This window comes from Serinus canaria, chromosome Z, assembly GCF_022539315.1.
Source record: "Serinus canaria isolate serCan28SL12 chromosome Z, serCan2020, whole genome shotgun sequence".
Lineage (NCBI taxonomy): Eukaryota > Metazoa > Chordata > Aves > Passeriformes > Fringillidae > Serinus > Serinus canaria.
Genome location: NC_066343.1, coordinates 38595162 through 38617680, shown reverse-complemented (window position 1 = coordinate 38617680; position 22519 = coordinate 38595162). Strand labels below are relative to the sequence as shown.

Sequence of the window (22519 nt, the reverse complement as noted above, 5' to 3'; positions counted from 1 at the left end):
TGTGTTTACTCAAAAAGCATAAACAGCATTTTTTGTGGGCATTAATTCCTGCTCTGACTGCCGTAACACTGCCTTTTGATTACTTTGGGCTACTGAGACCAAATCCCTCAAGACAGTAATGTCTAGACAGCGGCCAGGTTTAGTCACAGCATCAATACTCTGCTGCTTGGTGCTGTTGAGATGTGTAACTCAGGGTCACTTGACAGATGCCAGGAACCAGCACCTTTACAAAATCTGATCCATGTTTTTGAAGACTCAGAATGGTCAACTGCAGATACCTGAAGTCTGAATTACCAGTTTTACTCATGGTAGCTTATTTTGAAATAGGAAGAGCTAGTATTTACACACTGACATTGTAAAAAGACTAACTGCAAAACATTCATGCCTAAGTGCTCTGCTCATGGATGATTCACATTTTATTCTTTTCAGATGCATCATACTCTTTTAAAGCCTCAATACCAAAAGTTTTGGGGTGAATTTCCCTAAATTTTTTTCCCTTTGTAGAGCCATTGTAGAGACAATAGGGCTGTTATGGTGATGCAGAGAACTCAGCCTGGCAGCTTTGTTTTGCACAATCAGAAGCCTCCATCTTTAATTCATGGATTGTAGGTGACTGCTCAGGACTGACACCTTCCACATCACATGGACCTTTGTGAAAACTTGTACTAAGTCTGGCCAGCTTCCACCAGTGTCAAAGAAATCATGCCCTACTCCACACTTTCATTACTTTATTTTTCATTTTGTTACTGTTTTTAACAATACATGACATGCTACAAACCAGCCTTTCCAGGGAGCAAGTCATCCTGCTTATCATCGTAATTTAGGAATTGTTCCCTCTCAACTTCCTCACTGGCAGCCTGCTCTACTGCTGGCTCTGACATATCTTGCCCAGCTACATGGTTCTCATCCTTAGGTGGATTTGGCTCCTTCTCTGACACAGGCAGCATCTCCTTGTGATCTGCAGCAGCCTTGAGTGACTCTTGAGGTTTTTCCAACTGACTGGAATGCTGCTCCTCTTCTGCCTTAGGCTCCTGTTCTCTCATGCCAGTTAGACTGTCTGTTCTTTCTGAAAACAACAAAAATTATTCTGAGTTTAAAAAATAATGCCTTCCAGTGTGGCACAAGTTAAAAACCTTTAATAAAGGATGCTTTATATTTCTCACTGAATTACTGGTTTTCCTCTGAAAGAATATCATCCAATCACACCAGTACCAGAGATAAGAGGAAGACAACTTGTGTTTTTCCTACTGGGAACAGCTAAATAAGGGAATTTTATTTACTGTCAACAGATTCATGCTTCTTTATTCTTAAGATTTTGGTATGTGTGCCTAATAAATTGGGCAAGTGAAACAGAGCAGTTTAAATAGAAATTGTGATGTCCTCTATAAGCATTAGGTTTCTCTGTGTTACATCTTATTATCAACAATAAAACTGATTTGGTGTTCAAAAGTAGCTCAGGACAAAGCATCTCATAGGCAGATTTGCAAGTATCCAAGCCTGTTCTTGTTCAAGTGCAGGAGTGCTATAATTTTTAGTTGACATTAACATATATGTTTTCTCACGTATCTCATTTTTAATTTAAAAACCCCATGAAATTTCTCAATTAAGCTATATGTAGACACTGTCTTCAGCTGCTAGCTCTCTAAAACGAGAGCTGCATGCTCACAAGACTGTAATTTAAGATAGCATGTAAGAGTAATTAAATTTAAGAACTGAATTTCTATCACACACACTACTATGCAAAACAGACACACAAGGATACATCCATTCAAATTAATAGTTTCTGAAGTCTAGTGCCAAAGGGAACCATTAGGCTAACTAACCTAAACCCACGTGTATAATTTCTCTTACTTGCACTTTGCTCAATGACAACACATGGGAAATATGGATGTGTGTTTCTTGTAAGCCTAGCTTTCAGGTATTCCACAGGGAAAAAGGGTACCATGCTGAATACATCTGAATAGGAAACTTACTGTCCTAGGTTGACTATATGATGCTTTTATCCCCAATCGTCTTGTTCCATTTATGCTGAATAGTAAGTTTTGCACCTTTAAGACTTGCTCCAAGGATTGAGGGGGGGAGAGGAGGCGCGCAGTTTGTTCTCAGACACTGAACTCACTCCTACACATTCCTGCTCCTGGACTGTGTTGTCTGCGGATGGACAGACAGCTGGACAGAGCTCTCTTTTTTTTTGCTTTTAGTTAGTTTAGCTAGCTGAGGCAAAGAAGTTCCCTGGACTGTGGTTTTTTCCTTCTTTCCCCTTTCTTTGGACCTGTTCACACCTGCTCTGGACTGAACAACCATAAGAGCACCAGCAGCTCGCATCGGTGGTCACCGGTCCGGGCTTGGGCCACGGCATTTCCAGCGTCGGAGGGACTGATAAGGGACTGAGTGAGCTGAACTGGAATCTGGGGTGGGGACCTTCTGGGTTTGTCGTCTCTTTTGGAGCAGCAAGGGGTTTTATTGTTTAATATTGTTTAGGTTTTCTTGTTTAATAAACAGTTTTTTTCCACTTTTCTCCACGGAGGTATTTTCTCTTGGACTGGTTGGGGGGAGGGGTGGTAGAATCCGATTTCCTAGAGGAGCCCTTTGGGGGTTCTCTCCCAAATTTGCCCTGAACCAGGACACTTACTAAGAAAGCAAAGTTTAAGTATGTTTGAAAAATTATTTATAATTTGAAAATTATTCCTTCCAAAGTTGGGTATTTTCTCCATATTAAATCTGGAAGATGATTCAAGAATTGTAAATATTTCTATTTTCTGTTATGTACAACATACCATACTACAACAAAACTGGACCAACAAATCCGAGCAAGTTTTCCTTCAGCTGGAAACCTGATTGATGTTCAGACTGTTGGTGTCACTTTTTTCATCCTTATCTGGTGTACAAAAACTTTCCTAAACGTTCAGTTGAAAAACAACTGTTCTCAACAACAGTTGTTAGCAAGACAAGGATTTCCATCTCACCTTTAACCTGCATCAGGTCTGTCTTTCTTACTGTAGGTACTGCTTTAGGAACATCTTCATTGGTTTTCTGGTGTTCCAAGTCAGCCTGCTTGAACCCTGCTTGCTTCAAGGCTGGCAGTTGAGTATCAACCTGTAAAGTGAATGCAGCAGATAAGCACTGGTCTATATAACTGCACCTAGATTTGGAAAGGGAAGTAGAATTTTGGTAAGAATTTTGCATGGGAAAAAAAATCCCAACACACATGGAAATATTTGGACTGAAATTTTTATTGGTAATAGATGTGCTGTACAATTCTGAATATGCAGTAGTGTTTCTATGTAACAGCACAGCACATCAGGAAAATTTTAACATACCTTATTTAACTGCAGCTAATGATGAGATTACTGTCCTTGGTTATTCTCAGAGCATTACAGAACAGTAACACCACACATTTAGTCACTGTTGTTCTGCTACTGTGTCAGGGTCAATGAAGCACATAAACAGATGCCATTTACTATTAACAGTCTACAGGGCTAGAAAACTGAATTTGGTCATCATTAGACTTCAGCTGAGTAAGGTTTGTATATAACTGGTCTGAAACTTTATGAAATGCAGGATTAAGAAAAGTGTAAATTAACCAACTAGAAAATAATACCTGTTTAACATGATGGAGCTTGCTTAAGAATGTACTACATTCTGATGCTGGACTGCTCTTAGCGTCTGACTCACTTAGACATCAAGCCTAAGATGTACACTGTCTTGAAGATCTTCCATCTGGGCAATTAAAATTTTATGTATGATTTTTATTTCCATTGGCCTTGGCTCCCTCACATGGCCCTGTACGACAGAGTTGGCATGTTTGCCTACCTGAGGCCCCCTTCCATCCCCTCCCCATCTCTGGATCTAGTGGCTGGCAGTCCTGCACTTGGTGCTGTCCCTGTCATTGAATCCCCTCATCTATAGCATGGGGAACAGGGTGCCATGTCACCACCTCCCCATAAATTACTCCCAGATTACAGGAATAAGGTATTTGGGGTGTAGGTTTATACCATCCCTCTTGAGAGACACAGAACTCAGCTTATGATTCACCATTAATTCCAGGTGAAAATGAAAGATGGTCAGTGAACTGAGGGATGTACCCAGGGGCTTTCACACAGGTGAAATTAAGACACCCATACTCCAGGAGAGGAATCTGGAGCTGCCTGTAGAGAATCGTGATTCTCCAGCTACAGCATGTTTCTGGAGTTGAGTGGAGGTAGAAGAGGTTTGAAAAGATGGGATGGCCATGCTTCCCTTAATGTAGCCCTATGGTTCATATGGTACCCCTTGTAGCACTCAGGTTGTTCTCTTCATGGTCATTGCTCAAGCAGTCAAGACCCTGCTTGCCCTGATATATGGAATTATTCTTTCCCCACTGTCATCTTAGAAACACTAAATAAGGGTGTAAAGCCCATAGGGGAAACAGCAGAGCTGAGCTGTTTGTGGATTAATTTATGAGAACAAGCAAACAGAAAGACTTGAGAGGAAAAAGACAGAAAAAGAAAACAGAAAGATAAGGTCAGACATGGGATTACCTGCCTGGCAGCCCTGCATCAGGGACTTCAATGGGACAAAGAAGCTACAGTTGATGGCTCCATGGTCATTGGAAACCAGAATGCATTCCCAGTCATCATCAACTCACCGCATTACCATCACTGCTCTCCACAACCACCCCAAAGGAGGTAGTTGTATTGAGGTGGGGGTCAGATTCTTCCAGGTAAGAAGAGACAGGACAATGGGAAATGGCCCCAAGTTGCACCAGAAAAGGTTTAGATTGGATATCAGGAAAATTTTCTTCACTAAAAGTATGGTCAGGCATTGGAACAGGTTGTCCAAGCAGAGGAATCACCATTCCTGCAAGTTTTCCAAAGGTGTGCCACAAAAATTTGGCACTTGGAGACACAGCTGTGTGGTGAACACAGCGTTGCTGGGTTAATGGTTGGACTTAGAAGAGGATCTTACAGGTCTGTTCTGACCTTAATGATGTTATGATTCTATAATTGGCAGAGAACTATGTCAATTCAATTCACAAAACCACTGAACATGAAGTACACACGAAGTCCATTCTGCTCTATACCTCATACCAGCTTGGTGGACAGAACCCATTTGTTCCACGGAGGTTTTTTGCTGCATTTTTGTTTTTGTTCCATTAAGAAAAAATTTTAAAAGCCAAAAGCAGAGAAAGAACAAGCATATGCACATTCAGAGATACAAACCTCTTTGTGTCTGGTACCATACAAATGAATGGGCAATCTCATGGTATAGGAAGTCTCACAGTTGACAGAATTGTTTTCTGTTACCAATTGTCATTGGTACTGTCAAGATTGTAGTTTCCCATTTATCTAAGGAGGGCAGTAAAACACTATGTTGTCAAATGTTCATTCAGTCACTTGGAAAAATGCTCTCAGAAAGAAGTAGCTAAGTCACCAAGAAGCCAGAGTTGCAGCATTACTACTTGGCTGTTTTGAAAAGCATTTAATTTCCATCAAAGCCAGGCAGAACAAGATCTTTTTGTGTCAATACCATGAAGCCCAGTATCAGCAACTAATCTAGCATTAACTCCTACCAATGCTTGATAAGCAAATGTTACTGAAGAAGATTGGTTATTGCAGTAAAGAAGAACTCCATCTTCCTTCAATCAGTAAAACAAAAATGCTGTATTTACACATGGTTCTGTTCTATAAATAATTCAGCTCCTTAAGATCACTCTCTATAGCAGAAGCCATCAGAAACTGAACATAAGACCATTTTTCACTTTTTGTTGGGCATGAATTCTTCTGCAAAATACTGAGCCTGGACTTAACAGCAAGTAGTCATCTCAATTACACATACAAAATCCCTTTACTTACAATAAATTTTTAGCTAAGTAATTCTTAATGCCAAATAGATTCAAAAAGTAAATGCTGATTTTGAAAAACTTAAGTAGTTGGATAAAAAGATAGTAATTGAACATGTTGTATTTTCTTCAGCCAAGAAGTATATATCATTCTTCAAATTACAGAGCTCTAAGTAAAGCTGTTTAGTTATTAACCAACCAACACTCAATTTTATTTCTGTTTTAAGATAGACTTTCTATTACATAAGCAAATACATCTTAAAAATAGGAATTACTCCAGCTTAAAACACTGGACAAAAGCATACATAGATTTGTCAGGGTCATCTTGCAGTAACTATAACTAAGTATACTTTTATAAAAGCAAAAGGTTGAAATTCTTGCACAAGCAAACAACTGAGAAAGTTACAGCTTGGCCAAAGAAACACTACCATAGATACTAGGGAACACAAACAGACAGAAATTATTTAGGCAGTAGCTATATTATCTGTTAGCTCATTTGAGACCATCCTAGTAATATAGAAAAAGGATAAGAGATAACCTGCCCTGCCTCACAGATAATCTGCTTTGAGTAAAAATTGCCTCCAACTGTGCACTTTTGTGCAGGAGACAGAAATTGTCCTGCAGAGGGGCTTCAATAAAACTTCTCAAGTTCCTTCTCAGATAAATTATCTTCCAAATTGGAAAGTTGAGTAGTGTAAATATTCCTTAATGGAACACACACCACTTCTGGCACCACCTCTCAAATTCTGCCCATCTCAGAGACACAGTGATATGGAATCTCCTGCAGGACATCTCCTTGTTCTGTCCTTGAAATCATCCCATTTTCCACAGATCAGAAATATTCAACAAATGCTGAAGTGGTGAAAAATTTAATGAGATGGGATAATTGTAATAGGAGATAGCAGAAAAGTGAAGCAACAATTAACAATTACAAAAAAAATATTTTCAAGAAATTATCCAAACCATACCTGACTATCTTCTCTGAAGTCTTTGTTTTCTTTGATTTGTGGTACATCACTACTCTTTTTTCTAAGTTCATCTATCCTTTCTTCACATTGTTCTTTTAATTCTTTCATCTGGTTGATGCACTGTGAGCTGAAAAAAACCACGAACAAGACCATTAAGTCTCATCTAGATTCTTCTATAGTGTAATTTTGTAAAACTATCTAATTTTTTTCTTCATATATCTATTTTTTTCTTTATGTTCTATTATTGCCTTAATTCTACTACCTAGTTTTACATTCAAGAAGTCACTAGGAAAAAATGAAGCATTGCTCTAAGTCCTAAGGACAAATTTATAGTGCAGGCAAGTTCAGTGGAAGAAATTAATTTAAACTACTTTTGTCTGACCAACTCAACAAGATACATGATTTTTCCATTGTGTCTTTGCTAACCAGTCAAGTCCAGGTAAGTTAAAATCAATTTTTGATCCTTGAAGCATTTCTAGTATGATAACAGAAATTTGTATTTTGATTTTAGCCAGAAAGACAAAACAGAAAAGTACCAGTTAAAATAGAAAACAGATGTAATCTACTGTTAGCAAACTGAACACACTTCCTCAATATTTCAGCAAAATGCAGTGCTGCAAGATGTAACAAAACATGTATTATAGAAATGGAGCTTGCTAGTAGCTACTGTACTCCAGAAGGAATATATTCTAAAGACGCAAGCACTGTGTATCTTTTACAAACTTCTAATAGTCACACAGCACCATTAGGATCTCAGCCTTTGTGACAGCAGTGTTCTATCTGCACCCATGCAGCCTACCTTTCCCTCACAGCTCCCTAACTCCTAGGTAAGGTCTGCTGTTTGCAGCAGTGTTTTTCCTAAAGCTGTGTTCTCCCCTTCTGTGCATGTGCTGAGGATTCTGTGCAAAGCCCAGGATTTTGTTAACACGTTTCTCAAGACAAGTGGCTGCAGTTAGGGCAAGATCATCCTTTCTCTCCCACTCTCTTCATTAGCTGTTTTACAGCTTTCAGTTTATATCAGTTTATATCAGAGGAAGAACAAGACCTAGTGAATAACAAACCAAGACAAGCATTACCCCATAACACACACACACACAGAAGTCTTAGAAACTAGTCATCATATCTCCCCAAGTATGAACAGGGACAGCAGTTTGAGTGGATCCCAATAACAAATATCTCGCACTAGGGGAAAATATGGTGAAAAATCACAGTCAGTGTCAGTATCCACTGCCCTGGAGAGCCTGCCCAAGAAGGAGCAGGCTCTTGGCCGGGGACCACATTTTCTTTTCCATGAGGGTCTAGCAACAAAGAAGTGTGATGGGATTTTTAAACTTTTTCTCCTTTCTTTCTCTACTTTGTTTTTCCACTCAAAGGTTACTTCCAGTTTTTACATAGAGAATTAGCTACAGATGTTGCAAATGTCTTTCTACATTCAAAATCTTTTCCAGCAACCTTTGTACAACAGCATGGTCAACATACTGCAAGTTTCTCATCTCCATTGCCAAGACTAAGAAGAGGGGTGAATTTCTCCGTATTCTGGCTCTGACCAGTGGTTATTCTGCAACAGCAGCTGTTTCAGACAGGCATGCTGCAGTTTTTCAAGCTGAAAATAAACTAATATGTAATCCAAAGGAGTTTCCAGGCTACGTGCATTCTACCACAGCAAGTGACTCATTTTTATTGCACTTTCACCTTTCTCCAGCCCTGCCTTTCAAAAGCAAAAAATCCCTTCTGTAGTTCACACCTAGAAAGGAAGAACAATAGCAGACAGATATGCTGACTGACTTATTACCTTTATTGTGTTTTCTTGTAGACCAGACATTTTTCTGAAGTCTGATTTGACAGTGCTAATATATGGAAGAGTCACCAAATAAGTCATGCTTTAAACTGGTGAACATCAAAGACAGTAAAACAACATAGGCTTGAGTTATACTCACATTCACTATTTTCCAAGAAATAAAAGGACATATTAATTGTGTAACCATTTGCAAGTTTGAAAAAGATGCAGTACACCGACAACCTGAAGTCAGAGACAGAGCATTTGAGAAAGCTTGCACTTTGATCCCACAATGCACATGAAAATAAAGTTCATTTAACATCTGTGACAAACCCTCACCATTTTAAGCTTATTATCTGTAACAGAGTTCTCTTTTTTTAAAGGAGATTTGAATACTCTACTCATGAGTAGAGTATTCAAACAACTTCTAGAGTACAGGGACAGCCTCAGTTTCTCCACCTCATCCCATCACTATGCCATTTCAAATGTGCAAAACTAATGTTCTTAAATTGAGTCTCTTTGGCATGATTTCTCCTGCACTACATAGTTAATTCTATGACACAGAGCTCACTTGTGCACTCACAAAGGAGCCCAAATAATACCTTTCCCAGCTCCTCCCAGGCCTATCAAGGGAGCCACCAGCCCATCCAAGGATCATCTCCAAGAGCCTAAAGGAGCACAAAGGCACAAAGGTGGAGAAGAGTCCAAACTACAAATTCATAAGGAGGGACAGCCCATCTAGACCAACCCCACAGCACGTTTTGCACTAGCACTAGCAGACAATCACTCTCAGGAAAGTGTTGTGTGCACTCATGCTTTATGCGTTCTGCATACCTGGCCATCTTCAGATGTGGTTTGCAAGCACAGGAACAGAGGTGTAGCCTCTCCCCTGCGAGGCTGCTGGATTTGCCTAGGCCCAGCATGAGAAACAGAGTATCTTTGCTCTCCAGAGCATCTACCATCTCCTCCTTTCAACCCTACCAAATGAGATTCCTCCTCCACTCACACTCTTGCACTTGTCAGATTTGCAAATATTATACACTAATTATCACACTTTTCACATACAGTGAGATTTCTAAAGATGCAGTTATATAACAAACAAAGCTCTTAGGAACAAAACTGCATTTGAATATTGGAATGTATTCAATAACAACTTCAAAAGATGAGTCTAGAGGCTTCTGTTTCACTCTGGCTGCTGCAGGAGAGAAGGCTTGGTGTGAGCCTTTGCTGAAGAAGCTCTAACCATGACCAGACAGCAGTGGGCCCAGCACGTACACCAAGGGTACATTGTGAAGTTGACTGCTGAGGAAAGCACGCTCCTTTTGCACACAACACCAGTAAGACCAGATAGCTCCTGCTGACTTGCATGGAAAACACTAAGCCTGAAGATAAGCTTCAAGACTCTGGTACAAGAAGAAAAAATAATTTTTTTCTTCTAAGTTCACAGATTTTGTTCCTATGTATTCCATATGCACAACTGCTTTTACCACTGTCTTCTACGGAATAGTAACTGAATGTTTAAAAAGAGTGATTTACAACGTGCCATTTGAAAAAGACATTTGACTTCTGTCATATTTTTATAACATTTTCACTATTTTTATACAAATAATATGGTCTCTCTATTTTTGCACTGGACATAGTGTACTTGATACCTAAGGTGCAAAACCTTCATCCGTGCAAACCCAGGTAAAATGAAGAAGCACATAATCAGGTCTAATGCCACTTCCTGGCAAGGCAGATAACAGAGAGGCAACACAGCAGTTTATTCCTAATTAGGAGGGGAGGAAGGAAGACAGATTAAAAATAACATCTGGAGTCTTTCCAATAACTCTTATTTTTCTAAGCCCACAATTACATTGGGAAAAGGCTGTTTGTAAGCATTTAAAGTGACAGTATTAAGTGAGCACATAGCAAAGAGGAACATAAGTAGCCAAGCACCACCAAATATCCATTTCTGCAATTACCTAAACACAATGTAAAGTTAGTCGTGTAAATTAGTTTAGCAGAGAACTATTAACATTCCAACATCCTCCCTAAAGGTACACAAGCAATGTTTTAAAAATACATGTTCCTCCTAGAACTGTGTGAATACTGCACAGTACTGAAGCTACAAATTATTTTATGAAAATTTGAGTCCAAAGTTTGTTTTCCTCACTGGTACTCTTAAGAAAAAAGTACAGAAATAGAAAATGAACATTTAAGCATTTTGCAGTAAAGCTAGTGAAGACAGCATTGCTCCTTGGCTGAGATAACTGCCTTTACAGACTCCCATGGAGGCTCTGCAGGGAATGGTGCACCTCAAGACCAAGCAGAAGCAGATCAGCTAGCTGAGTCTCTGTTCATCTACCACATGGTTGATTTATCACACCTGTCTCTACACTCAGCCTCATAAAAGCAAACCCATCTTTACCACTGTATCATGCTTGGCTCTCCACCTTGAGCCAACCCACACCTTGGAGCTATGCTGTCTAAACACAACCTTCCTCTGTTAAACAAAGAGGGATTCTTTATGGTACACAACCACAAGCAGGGGTACTCTGTCAGTGATTTCCTCAACACAGCCATGCTTGTAAACATTTCACCAGACATGGGTGATAAACCTCCAAGTTTTCCTAAGCCAGACTAACTACATTTGCCATGTATCACTTCCCTGCACATGTATATCAATCCAGTGCTTAACAGGTGTATCTCTCATGTGAAGCATGATTGTCCAGCAAATTGATATATCTGTGCTATATACAGATCTATTAGTTCCTGCTGATCTCAGAAGAAGACACTGGAAAACAGCTTCAGTGACTGTTCAGTGCAGAACAATCAACAGAGGTCCATGGTCTCAGGCCTGTCATTTAACTAAACAGCCAACACACATTGCTTAACAACCAGGGTACACATCAAACACAGAGGGAGAAGAGGCTCCTTAACACAGTGTCACAGTTTGAGCCTAGTACAATGCCAGTGCCTCCATGAAAATGCCTCCTCTCTGGTGTCTGCTGTGAGACGTGATGAGAAAAAGAGCAAAGCAGGAATATTTATTATTTAGGAATAAAAGGGAAAAAAACCTTTATTAACCTACAACTATAAAAGTAACACACAAAACTCGGGATGAAAACCTTCCAAAAACATTTCTCCTCCCCCCACAAATTTCCAATACATTCACCCCTCAGATCACCAACTCTCATTCCATCACCACCCTTCAGATTATCAATTCTCAGTTCATCAAGGAGAGAGAAGTCCCTCTTGTACCACAGGCTTCCCCAGGAAACACAGTTGAAACCTCTTGTGTTTCCATGTCACACATGGAATGTGGAGAGAACATCTGCCACCCGGAGAACATTTGCCATTGTGACATCTTCCTTTCATGTCCAGTGCTCTCACCACTGCACATGGACCTGAGCTGCTTCTAGGGTTTTCCTTTTAAGGGTGCTTTGCCCAATTCCAAAAAGAGCACAGTCTCTCACTCTTGGGACTGTGTTCTCAGAGGCGTATCCATGTCCTCAGGACCACACCAGGTGCCAATATTCAAATCTGAGCACCTATTAGTTTGAACACAGCATCCCAAAAAATTCACTTCCTCTCAATCCACAACACACACACATAAGCAACACAGCTTATTGAAAGGCAGGTACAAACTAAAGTTTCCAACTTCCTTCTACTTTTTTGTTAGAAGTCTTAAATTCTCCACTAATACAATTCATCTAGGTAATCTTTATTACATGAGTAATAATCCAAAAAAAGGTGACAACCAACTGGTAATCAATAAGTATCACAGAAGCACTAGCATTAATCTTTAATTCTAAGATGGAGGGAAAAATAAAAATAAGAAAATGTTTACTTCAAGTGTAGCCTGCAGAATTCAAGTTCCTTGAGTGTCATGTTCCACTTTCAGTTATAATTCCTACAAAACCTGGCTAAACAATGGCTGCTGCAAAAAACCCTATCACTACAACAATTACATTCTTGATGGAAGATCATTATGAGAACATGCAAACAGCAAATCCCATTTTTTTTTTATCTATGCACTAGGGGAAAGATACTACAGATTGTGAAGGCAGGTAGAAGAAACAAGAATATTACTGAGCAGAAAGAACAGAGGAGAAATTCCTAAAAAATACCAGAAATGTGTGTTTAGTGTAAGGATACTGATAAGTACTTTCGTTCAGTTATTCGAGCTTTAAAAGTCAGTGGGAAATCTCAAGAAAAAGCCATGACTAGGTATGTCATGTAAAGCAGAACACATGAGTCTGATGGTACCAAGAAATTCCTAAGAATACCTCTGTCAGCTCAATAAGATACAGCTTCTCATCAGGTATTCCCCTATCTTAATTCAAACTTCTTCACACTTCTTAACCTCTTCATGTTTCAATTTTCCCACACAATTCTTAAGTGATAATATTGCTACCTTTATCCTCTTGCAATAGAAGGAACATCAAGAAGTGTCTGGACACAGAGATGAAAAACAATGGCAAGTTAATGCTCTTCTCCAAGATCAACTGGAAGCAATTTTAGATGAGTCAGATGTTACCATCTCTTTAAAAACGTGACTTTACTAACAGAGCTATAGCTAACACAAGAGTACTCTGGGTTATAACCAAGTCATCTATAACTTGGGAAGTCATCTTTCCTAAAGAACATACTTACAGGTCATATGAGAACTTCCTCTGAAGGTTAGTCTGGTTCTTCTGAAACCAGTAAATATCCAGCTGTAGCTTTCCATATTCCGTCTGTAATTCTTTCAAGTGTTCTGATCAAAGCAGGATTAAAATACACATTAAAATAGACCTATACATACAGATTCTAAACCAGAAACATCAAGGAATAGCAATGCTAAATTAATTCATCTGTCATGCAAACTGCATTTCATACACAAATGCAGAGATAATTGTTGAATTTATTCAACAAGGGTGCGTGGGATCTGGTAAGAATAATCTTTCAGCATAATATATTGGCAAAAACAATATAATACATATTTTTACCTACTTTTCCTCTTAAGGAATACACAGAACTGATTTGCAAACCCTGCTAAGTTGCAGTCTAGAAAATCTTTACGTCTGTGAAATCATAATCAGAGCACAATATGAAACAGCATTCACATTTATCAGTCATATACAGACAAGCCTGCAATGCTTCCCTGAATAATATGTAATTTATACCCATGTTCCTTAGTAACAGAAGTATCTATGATTTAGAGTTTTCTTCCTGATAGAAACCTCTGTGAAATGGCATCAGAAGACAATACCACGACATACATACTTCTTTATAGGATTCATTCCCACGTACCTCCAGAATACATTGCCAGCAACAATTCTGAAGCACTACCATGAATAGAAATTAATTAGACTGACTTTTTTATTTAATATAGGATTTGTGAATTCCTCTGGTGCTAAAATGCATGACCCCACACCTCAGGGAAGAATGTAAGAATACATTGCCCGGTAAAAAGAAGAAAAAATGTAATAACTTGGTTTTATTCATATTATATCATAAGAGTCAGGAGTACTATATCAAGCACTACATGGACAAATCCCCCTATTACTGAGGAAGATTAGACTGACACTTAACTGGAGCTATGCAGATGAAGTATCTAAGGCATGGCAGCTCTTGTACCACCCCCATGACTTGAAGAAAGGCAGCATTCTCAAAAGACCACAAAAATGCAAGTCTTAAAAACAGGGGGCCTAAAAATCAATACGACAGAGAGCCACAGTGGTACCACAACATACCTCGTAGACTCTGAATCAATCGATCATTTACTGTGATGTTACTCATCAGCACCGCCTGAAAGAAGCAGAAAAAACCCCAGTGTTTTAATTGCAAAGGACCTGTATTACCATTATAGACAACACCTACCAAAGCACTTGTAACAAGATCTACTTTTTGTGTGTCGCAGTTGTGACAGTGTCAGTTGAATAAAAACTTTCAGCTGCTTTAGAGATCTCCTACTGCAAAAACCACTCATTTTGCAGTATAGGGAATTTTCCAGTACAGGGGAGTGGGGGAAGATACCACTACAAAAATCAAAAAGAATTTAAAGGAATTTATAGATACTAAAATCGATTGTCACTTAATTCTAATTTCATCTCATGACTGGAGTTACAGTCAAACTTACTGTATTTATCTCTTGAAGGAAGAATACAACATCACCGCTCACTTTCAATTACCCTCTCACTCAGGAGTCAATACACCTGCATTCAGGCATGCAAAGATGAGCTATGAAAGCAGTAATCATTCAGCATAAAGAAACTCCATGAAAGCAATGTGAAACCCTTGCATCGTATCCCTTTTCTATTTATCTTCTCAATAGCTTTCTTGTTGGAGTGGCCTTCTTCCATTCCTTCACTTTGTTCTCCCTCTCATTCTGAAGAGGTAGTCAACATAGGAACACGTTTCATCTATTCTTTCATCAATCTCCATCTACCACTTCATATACACACATTCCCCAAAACACATGAATCAAGTCATGGTTAAGTGAAATTATTCCTGAGCCAGATGTCAGGATAACTCAGAGTAATGTTCAACATTTAGCAAGCCTGATTTTAGCAGAAGAGTTCTTAAGAACACAAAAAAGAGATCCACTGACTCTTAAGAAACCACCCAGTCCAGTCTTAGGAAAGTATTTCTCAGGCTTCATTTTCAGTTCCCCTATCATACTTGTCCTGGGAAACTTCAGGGTTCTTCAATGGTCCCAGAAAATCAACTCCCCTGTTTCCCAAAGTTTCTGCTCTAGTATTGATGTGTGTGTGTGTATGTCTACACCCGAAAAGAAGTTACAGCATGCACTCTCTGCCCAAGTCACCCTGAAACACTGACAGCATTGTTGGTGCCTTTCTTCCCAAGGCTACAGTAATAAGAGCCAGTTGATTGCATGAGTGCAGCATTCAATAAATCTGAGTGGAATAGCACCCAGCAGAGTAGCAGATTTGTCTTTGAATAATCCTTTAAAGAGTCACACTTCAAAGAGGTGGCCATTCAGCTGTTGCTAAGTATTTCTACACCATTCTACATGTACAGCTGTTTTGTGAACACCACTGTGAAACCTCAAGAAGAAAACATCATGCTCAAGCAAAAAGAAACTCAAAAAACAGTAATGACTTATATGTAGAATCGTTGAATATCTCTCCCTCTCCTTTCTCATAGGATGGGTAAATAAGAAATTCATTTGTTTTCACTGGTTTATTGGGAAAAGGAAATTAATGTTTCACTGGAAATTCCAAGTTTTGCTATTGTATGGACAATGTAGTCAGGCTGTTCCAGGATTACCACTTTCAGGATAATCCAGCATTGGCCATTACCAGAAACTGTCAGTGGAGTAGAAAAATCAGTACGATAGAGCAATTTATAATTTTATGTTCTTACAGTTTTTTGTGGGGTTTTGTTAGTTTTGCTTCTATTTATGGGAGGGAAGAGTGGGAGCAAATGGGGGGTGGGGGTGTCCTTAAAATCAAACTCCTAAATGGCAGGATCACTTATGTGACAGTAAAACATACAAGTGTTACATGTTTTGAACACTAGGACAATAATAACTGTGATTAGCTGATGTAAGAAAAATTACTTTCCACATTAAAAAAAGTCTCTTTGAATCACAACAGGGAAAAAAAATAAGTCTGCCTTGGTCTTTATGGATTGCATATAAAACTTCCTTTTGGCAATGCCACACCTATGTCCTTGAATGCTGGCAACAGTCCAGGCAAAAACCTGTTAAATCCTAGTTAGCTGTTTAACTTGAGCAGGAAATACTGTCTAATAATTTACAGCACAGTTCTGCAACTGACACCTTCCAATCAGACTAAGTCAATAACATCAGGCCTTCCATTCTTCCTCATATCATTCAAGTGTTAACTAATTTTCACCTTGTGGCTGTAAATTAAGCAAACATTACTTACTTTTGGGGTTTTACGCTGATCAAGAATAAAACCTGCTGGGAAGTACTCAGCAGACACATGCCAGTACTCAGTTCTAGAAAGAAACTCACATTTTAAACTTCATTTAGCCCACAAAACAATAGCTATATTCCCCAGGAGCAAAAAAATCCAGCTTTTGGAAAATCCCCCTATCACCATATCACAATCTAATATTCTGTGATACAGTAAATCTGTAATATAGAACCGGCTTGTTCTATTTGTAAACATGTTTGCACAGAAGTCCTTATGACTACCAAAGACGAGAGAAACAAGTCTTTTGATTGGAGACAATGCTGTAGACAGCAGCGCTTCAGACATCAAAACTCAAAAGTCACACTTCCACCAGTAGTGTGGGGAAAAAATTGCTCCAGCTGTACAGCAAATTTTTTAATTATAGCAGCTGAAGACTTGTTTATTATTCACCACAGAACATGTCTGCATAAGTATTATTCCACTTAAGAGACACAAAGCTAAAGTTACTGTTTAAAAATAATAAAGCATAATGCAGAAATATGGATGAGGAAACTTTAAGATAAATTATTTGAAGTATTTGTTTTGAGCACATACTTTGGACTATGTAAATGCATTTGATCTGAATAATGCCAAACAGTATTCTCCATACACACATTCCTTGGAGAAATTACTACAGTAACTCGTCTAGTATTTGCTACTACCAAGAACCAAGCTAACCCAAGTACACTGAACTAACAACTAACCAAGCTAACCCACTGTACACTGACATATTCTAACACTGACATATTCTAACACTGTGATGGATGTAAAAGCATAATGAGCATGTATATAAAAGCATAACTGCAACAGAAAAAAGCAAATAGTTTGATAAGCATAAACACTAAAACTTAAGAAAAAAGGGGCTTTACATACACAAATATAGCACAAAGGAGACAAAGATAAGCCACAAGATCAGTAACTCAACTGGTAAGAACAAAACCAACTGCGAATAAAGCAAGATGGGAAGTTAAGACTTACAAATGCAGAAACAGACATTTATAATTAATCAAGGAAAAGCAGGGCACTTATTCCATGATTAACTCAAACTGATTTAAGTCCTTCCAGCAAAGAGAAAGTGTGGTTCTGTCTTGCATGCTCCCACAACTCCCCACACTACTCTGGGATTAGCATGAGAATAATGCTGGCAACACACTGATGTTTTAGGTACTGCTCAGCAGTGCTTACACTAAGGCAAGGATTTGCCCATTTCCCATGACCTGCCAGCCAGCAGGTGCACAAGAAACCAGGAGGAAGCTTTGTCAGGCATCTCAAACTGGCAAAAGGGGCATTCCTTAACATGGAACATTGGGACATAAAGTGGGGGAGCTGGCCAGGAGGCATCAATAGCTGCTGGGGGACAAGTTATAAGCACCATACAGCAGGCGCTGAGCAACTGGATTGTGTATGTCTTGTTCCTGTTGGGTTTTATTCTCCTCAGCTATCAAACTGTTCTTATCTCAACACAGAGTTTTCTTCAAAAATCCAGAGGGAGATGTGGAGAGTGAGGAAGTGTCTGCATGATATTTAGTTGCCAGCTGGTGTTAAAACATGAGAACTTGCCACAAAAAGGCTTTTTGGTTCCAGGCCAAGAGACTAACAGCTAAACTAAGTATTAGTGTGTGGGGAAAAAGTTCACCAATAAGGTTTTTAAGGAAATATTTCTCTTTAAGGTTGATCATTGTGATGAACATTCATTTATATTTCAGTGGGAGCACATCAATTAAGTAAGCCTTACAACAAATTTTAAGCTCAAAATGGAGGAGATATTGTTCATTGAAACCTATTTCCCAACAAACGGAATTACATTCAGAAATTGCACTTTTCCTCAATAAACTTAAAAAACCCCACCCAATCAACAAAAGAACCCCAAACAAAAACCACACAACCAAACAAATGAACTACCCAAACACCCACAAAACCCAAACCCCAAAAAAACCTCCTCTGTTTCTACAGAGTGGTTCTGCCAAAAATACGAGACTCAATCTTGCATCACAGCCTGTACTAAAAGCAATCTAGGTTCTGTTTTGTCACAGAGTTAACTCCAAATTACACATGCACTAAATTCCTCCTCTCTAGTTCAGCTAGCCTCAGACCACCCTTTTTTTTTTTTTTCTTACCACCATGTGAAGATATATTTTGAACAGAGGTGATCTTCTAGACTTCTGCAGTACCAGTTATGAGGAAGCATACTGTTTTAACTTGATAATGTGGTAATTTTGTGCTACGGCAAATATGGGACATGAGGCAGTGCTTCCCTACCTCAAAGCTTTTCCAAAGCTAGAAGACGCAAACACTGTTTGGGTTGGGGAAAAAAAAAAATCAAAAACTAAAACATAAAGAGCCTTTAGTGAAAAGGAAAAGGTACCTTTCTACTCTCTCCTACAGACCACTAATTCCTTCTGAGTGGAGTCAACTCCCTGCATACCAATAGGTGCTTTGTGTCAGAAGACTGTGCTGGGAATTGAAATTTTCCCAGAGGGAAGGAACCTGAGAGTAGCTGTGGCGAGTGTTAAAAGATACTGAGCAACAGGACAGTGACATGTGTCACATAGAACATACAAATCTTGGCCCTTCTCAGTAAAGCAAGATTTGAATTGGAGAAGATTTATGTAAATCCAAAGAAACCTACCAACTGCAAAATCATACTCATGCATTTCAGAGATATTAAACATATTGTTGTCCTGTTAAGCTCTTCAAAGAGACTTCTGTGGCTCTGTACATCCCAGAAGCTACAAGTCCTGAATAACAACCACATAGAATCTACAGATTAGAAATGGGAATTTTGCACTCCTGAACTGTTGTTATCAAGTGTTCATGTAAGACTTCTTGATCTCCTCATTCTACTTGTGTATGGACTTCCACAAGCCATTTCCTAAATCTACACTAATCCTTAAAAATTCAAGCAGGTTTTTAAAAAATAGACTGGTGACAGTAGTGTTTCATACACTCAGACCTAAGAAAATAATTACAACAGTAATTTTCCAGAACTACACTGCCCCAGTGAATGGTGAGCCCATACAGTATAAACAGGCTCAGAGTACTGACCTTCTATGCCCTCATCCTGCAAGCAGCACAGAGACAGTTCTACTACAAAAGAAGGCAGATTTAACTCAAAGTGATTACTGCACTGCTAGTGACAATGACTTTGACTGGGCAAAACACCTTAGTGGTGTTTTGGCTTGATATGAAAGTAAATCAGTACTGTAATTATTCTGTATTTTATCAGCAGAGGAATAAGACACAGTGATCAGAGATGAACTGCAATTATGATGGGTCTCAAATATTACTTGTGACTTGCTCTTGGTTAGAAGTCCAGATTGTGTAAGTATTCTTCATATGTGAGTTTCTTCTACAGCCAAAAGAACCGTAATTTCTTCCTCAAAAAGTGGGAGGTTTGAGAGGGACCAATCATTACTACAGAACTACTGAAAGCATTTTAATTTTAAGAACAGCAAGAACTAAGCAAAATCTTATTTATGACATGAAGATCTCTAGTTAGTTACAGAGTTTGTAAAATGCTTGTAAAATGGGTTGAGTCTCAGGATTTGGATTTGCATTCATTCTTCCTGAATAAGTAGGCACTAATCCTCACAGAGTAAAAGTTCAGTTCAAGGAGCAAGCTTCCCACAATCCGAAAGGGTGAATTCATTACTTGCCTCCCAGGAATCCCAGATTCTACTGCAATCCATGGAGCCAAAAAACAAGGCTATCTGTTTATATCCTGTATATACACCTTCATGTCTTATATACACAAGATATGAACATATAAAACACATTCATACATGGACAGATACACACAAACAAACAAGCACTCAGAAGCTGTCTTTTCTTATATTCCATATCCCTCTGTAGAATAAGCTCTGATCCTAGGCAACTTCTTCCAATAAAGGTTATTAGTAAGGAGAATTAACCTTTCCCTCTCTTCCCTGCCACTACATCAGAGGCATTCCTGAATTACAGTGGATGAATCCATAACAACTTGGCTGATGTCTTCTTTTGACAAATGCACAGATTTCCAGCAAATCAGCTCTCCCTACTCTTAAACTAGAAGTGGAAAACAAACAGCATCTCTGCAAGATATTTGTGCGCCACAAGAAAAGCAAATTTTGAATTTAATGCAAAAAAGTGCACAGGCGCATACCTGCTCACCCTACCACTTCAGGTTCCTGAGTGAAACACATGCTCTCCTCCAGTCACAGAATGCAGAAGTCAGGAAATTAGTCCAATGCACCACCTTCCTAGGGTATCACTTCCTGGGGTTTCAAAGCAAGCTTTATAGACTATTCCATTAGTGAACAACTGTATTTTAGGGTGATAGAGGGAAAAGCACTTAGGAGGCAGGAATTTCTACTACATTGGCCCCAAAATTCACCTTTCCCAGCATCCCACCTCTAACACTGAAATGCCAAATGAATTCCAAGGCAGCCATAAAGCACAGTATTTTCGAAGTAGCTTCATGTCTGAGGAACACTTGGAGACAGAAAAACATCTTGGAAGAGGGTTAGGTGTTAGTCCAAGGTCACCCAGCTGCTCATTACCTACACAGACCCATTGTGTAGGTAACGGATGCCACATGCTTGCAGCTGGATGGTATTATGGATGCCACACACTTGCAGCTTCACCGCCTATTGCATGAAGAGCACTACCATCTGCTCAGTCTGAAATACAACTTGATTATGGCCTTTGAAGCACATCGGTGAATGCAGAACAACCTTGACTTCCCGCTCCCAGCCACAAACATTTTCTGTACTACTTGGAATCCTGAAGATGACTGTGATGGTTCTCTGCTGACCCTTGTCCAGCCTGTAAATCACTCTCTAGATTACTGTAGAGAAACTACTGCACAGCTTTGGTGACCTTTGCTCTCCTCTCTATGCCTTTCACTGCACTTCAAAACTCCACTGGTGACCCTTCCCCCCGCCCCCCCCCCAGTACAACAATTAACCCAGTGTATTTCTAAGCTACTTTGTAACTTTTGCCTTGTCATTCACCCTTGCAATACCGCTGTCTGACCACACGGCTGCATAATAGCTCTACAAGCCGCTTCAACTCCAGGTGTGAATGTGTTCACTTGTCTCCCTCGCCTATATCACCAACTCTAAGATACTTCAGAAGAAAGACTTTCTGTTCCAGAAGCCACACTGACACTCTTCCCCAGGCACCACATTCCACCCCATGTCCAACAGGAGTTCTAGTTCTGTAAAATACCTATCACTACTTCTTCTGGCATGGATGCCACATTTTATGAACAGTTCCTGTATGTCTGCTGGGCTCAAAAATACCACAAGGAAAGTGGATTGTGTGCTGCCACCTACCACTCTCACCTAATGCCAGAAATCTGAAGCAAAAAGATGGCACATCATGCTTGGCAGAAGCAACATTTCATTCACTTAACTTCCTGGATGAGGTCCTGTCACCATCTCTCAACAACCGCCCCTCTTGCTAGCCTGTGCTGAAAACTCTCTGGCCAGCCCTTTCAGTATCTTTTAGTAGCTCTGGCAATATCTGCTTATGGAAACGAAGCATAATACTCCATTACATTTGTCCTTTTCTTACCTTTGAATTTTATTTTTTCCACTCATGCATGTGTTTTCACGCCCTGTACGACTGAAGCAGAAAGCAAAAAAATACCACAGCATTCAGTAGCAACACCCAATAACAGGAGGCAGAAGTGACAAGCTTTGATTACTCACTTGAATCCTGTTTGAATATTCTGATATATTTTTAAAAAATGCACACATTGAAAAAATAAAGACAAACTATACTTTACCTTTTTTAAAGTATATGCCAAGACTGAACACATAGAGAAGAGAGAAATTATCAAGCATACGTGTTTGTATCAAAAGAGATAAAAAGAATTGGTTTATTATTTTCTTGAAGACTTGGGGTAAAGATTATTTCAAAATAAACTAATGATATATGACATTGATGTGCACATTCTACCTTCCATTTTTAATCAATTTTTGTTCCTCCAAGTTCTTCAACGATTAATCTGGTGATATTTTTCTCAGACAATATATTTTCAGGAGCAAACCATTCCCTT

At 39.2% G+C, this 22519-nt stretch overlaps 1 protein-coding gene across 4 annotated transcripts in view; it reads right to left on the bottom strand.

Annotated features, from left to right (window-relative positions):
• Positions 1 to 22519, bottom strand: part of GOLM1 (golgi membrane protein 1) — a 36805-nt gene that overhangs the window by 4119 nt on the left and 10167 nt on the right. For 3 of the 4 annotated variants that reach the window (XM_030236697.2, XM_030236696.2, XM_050986650.1), the window contains exons 4-8: positions 14287 to 14341; positions 13205 to 13307; positions 6790 to 6916; positions 2967 to 3096; positions 779 to 1066 (exon numbers count right to left, since the gene is read on the bottom strand). In XM_030236697.2, the coding sequence (XP_030092557.1) occupies positions 779 to 1066; positions 2967 to 3096; positions 6790 to 6916; positions 13205 to 13307; positions 14287 to 14341 (703 nt within the window). The remainder of the gene's footprint in view (positions 1 to 778; positions 1067 to 2966; positions 3097 to 6789; positions 6917 to 13204; positions 13308 to 14286; positions 14342 to 22519) is intronic. The other variant, XM_050986651.1, reaches the window with a different exon arrangement.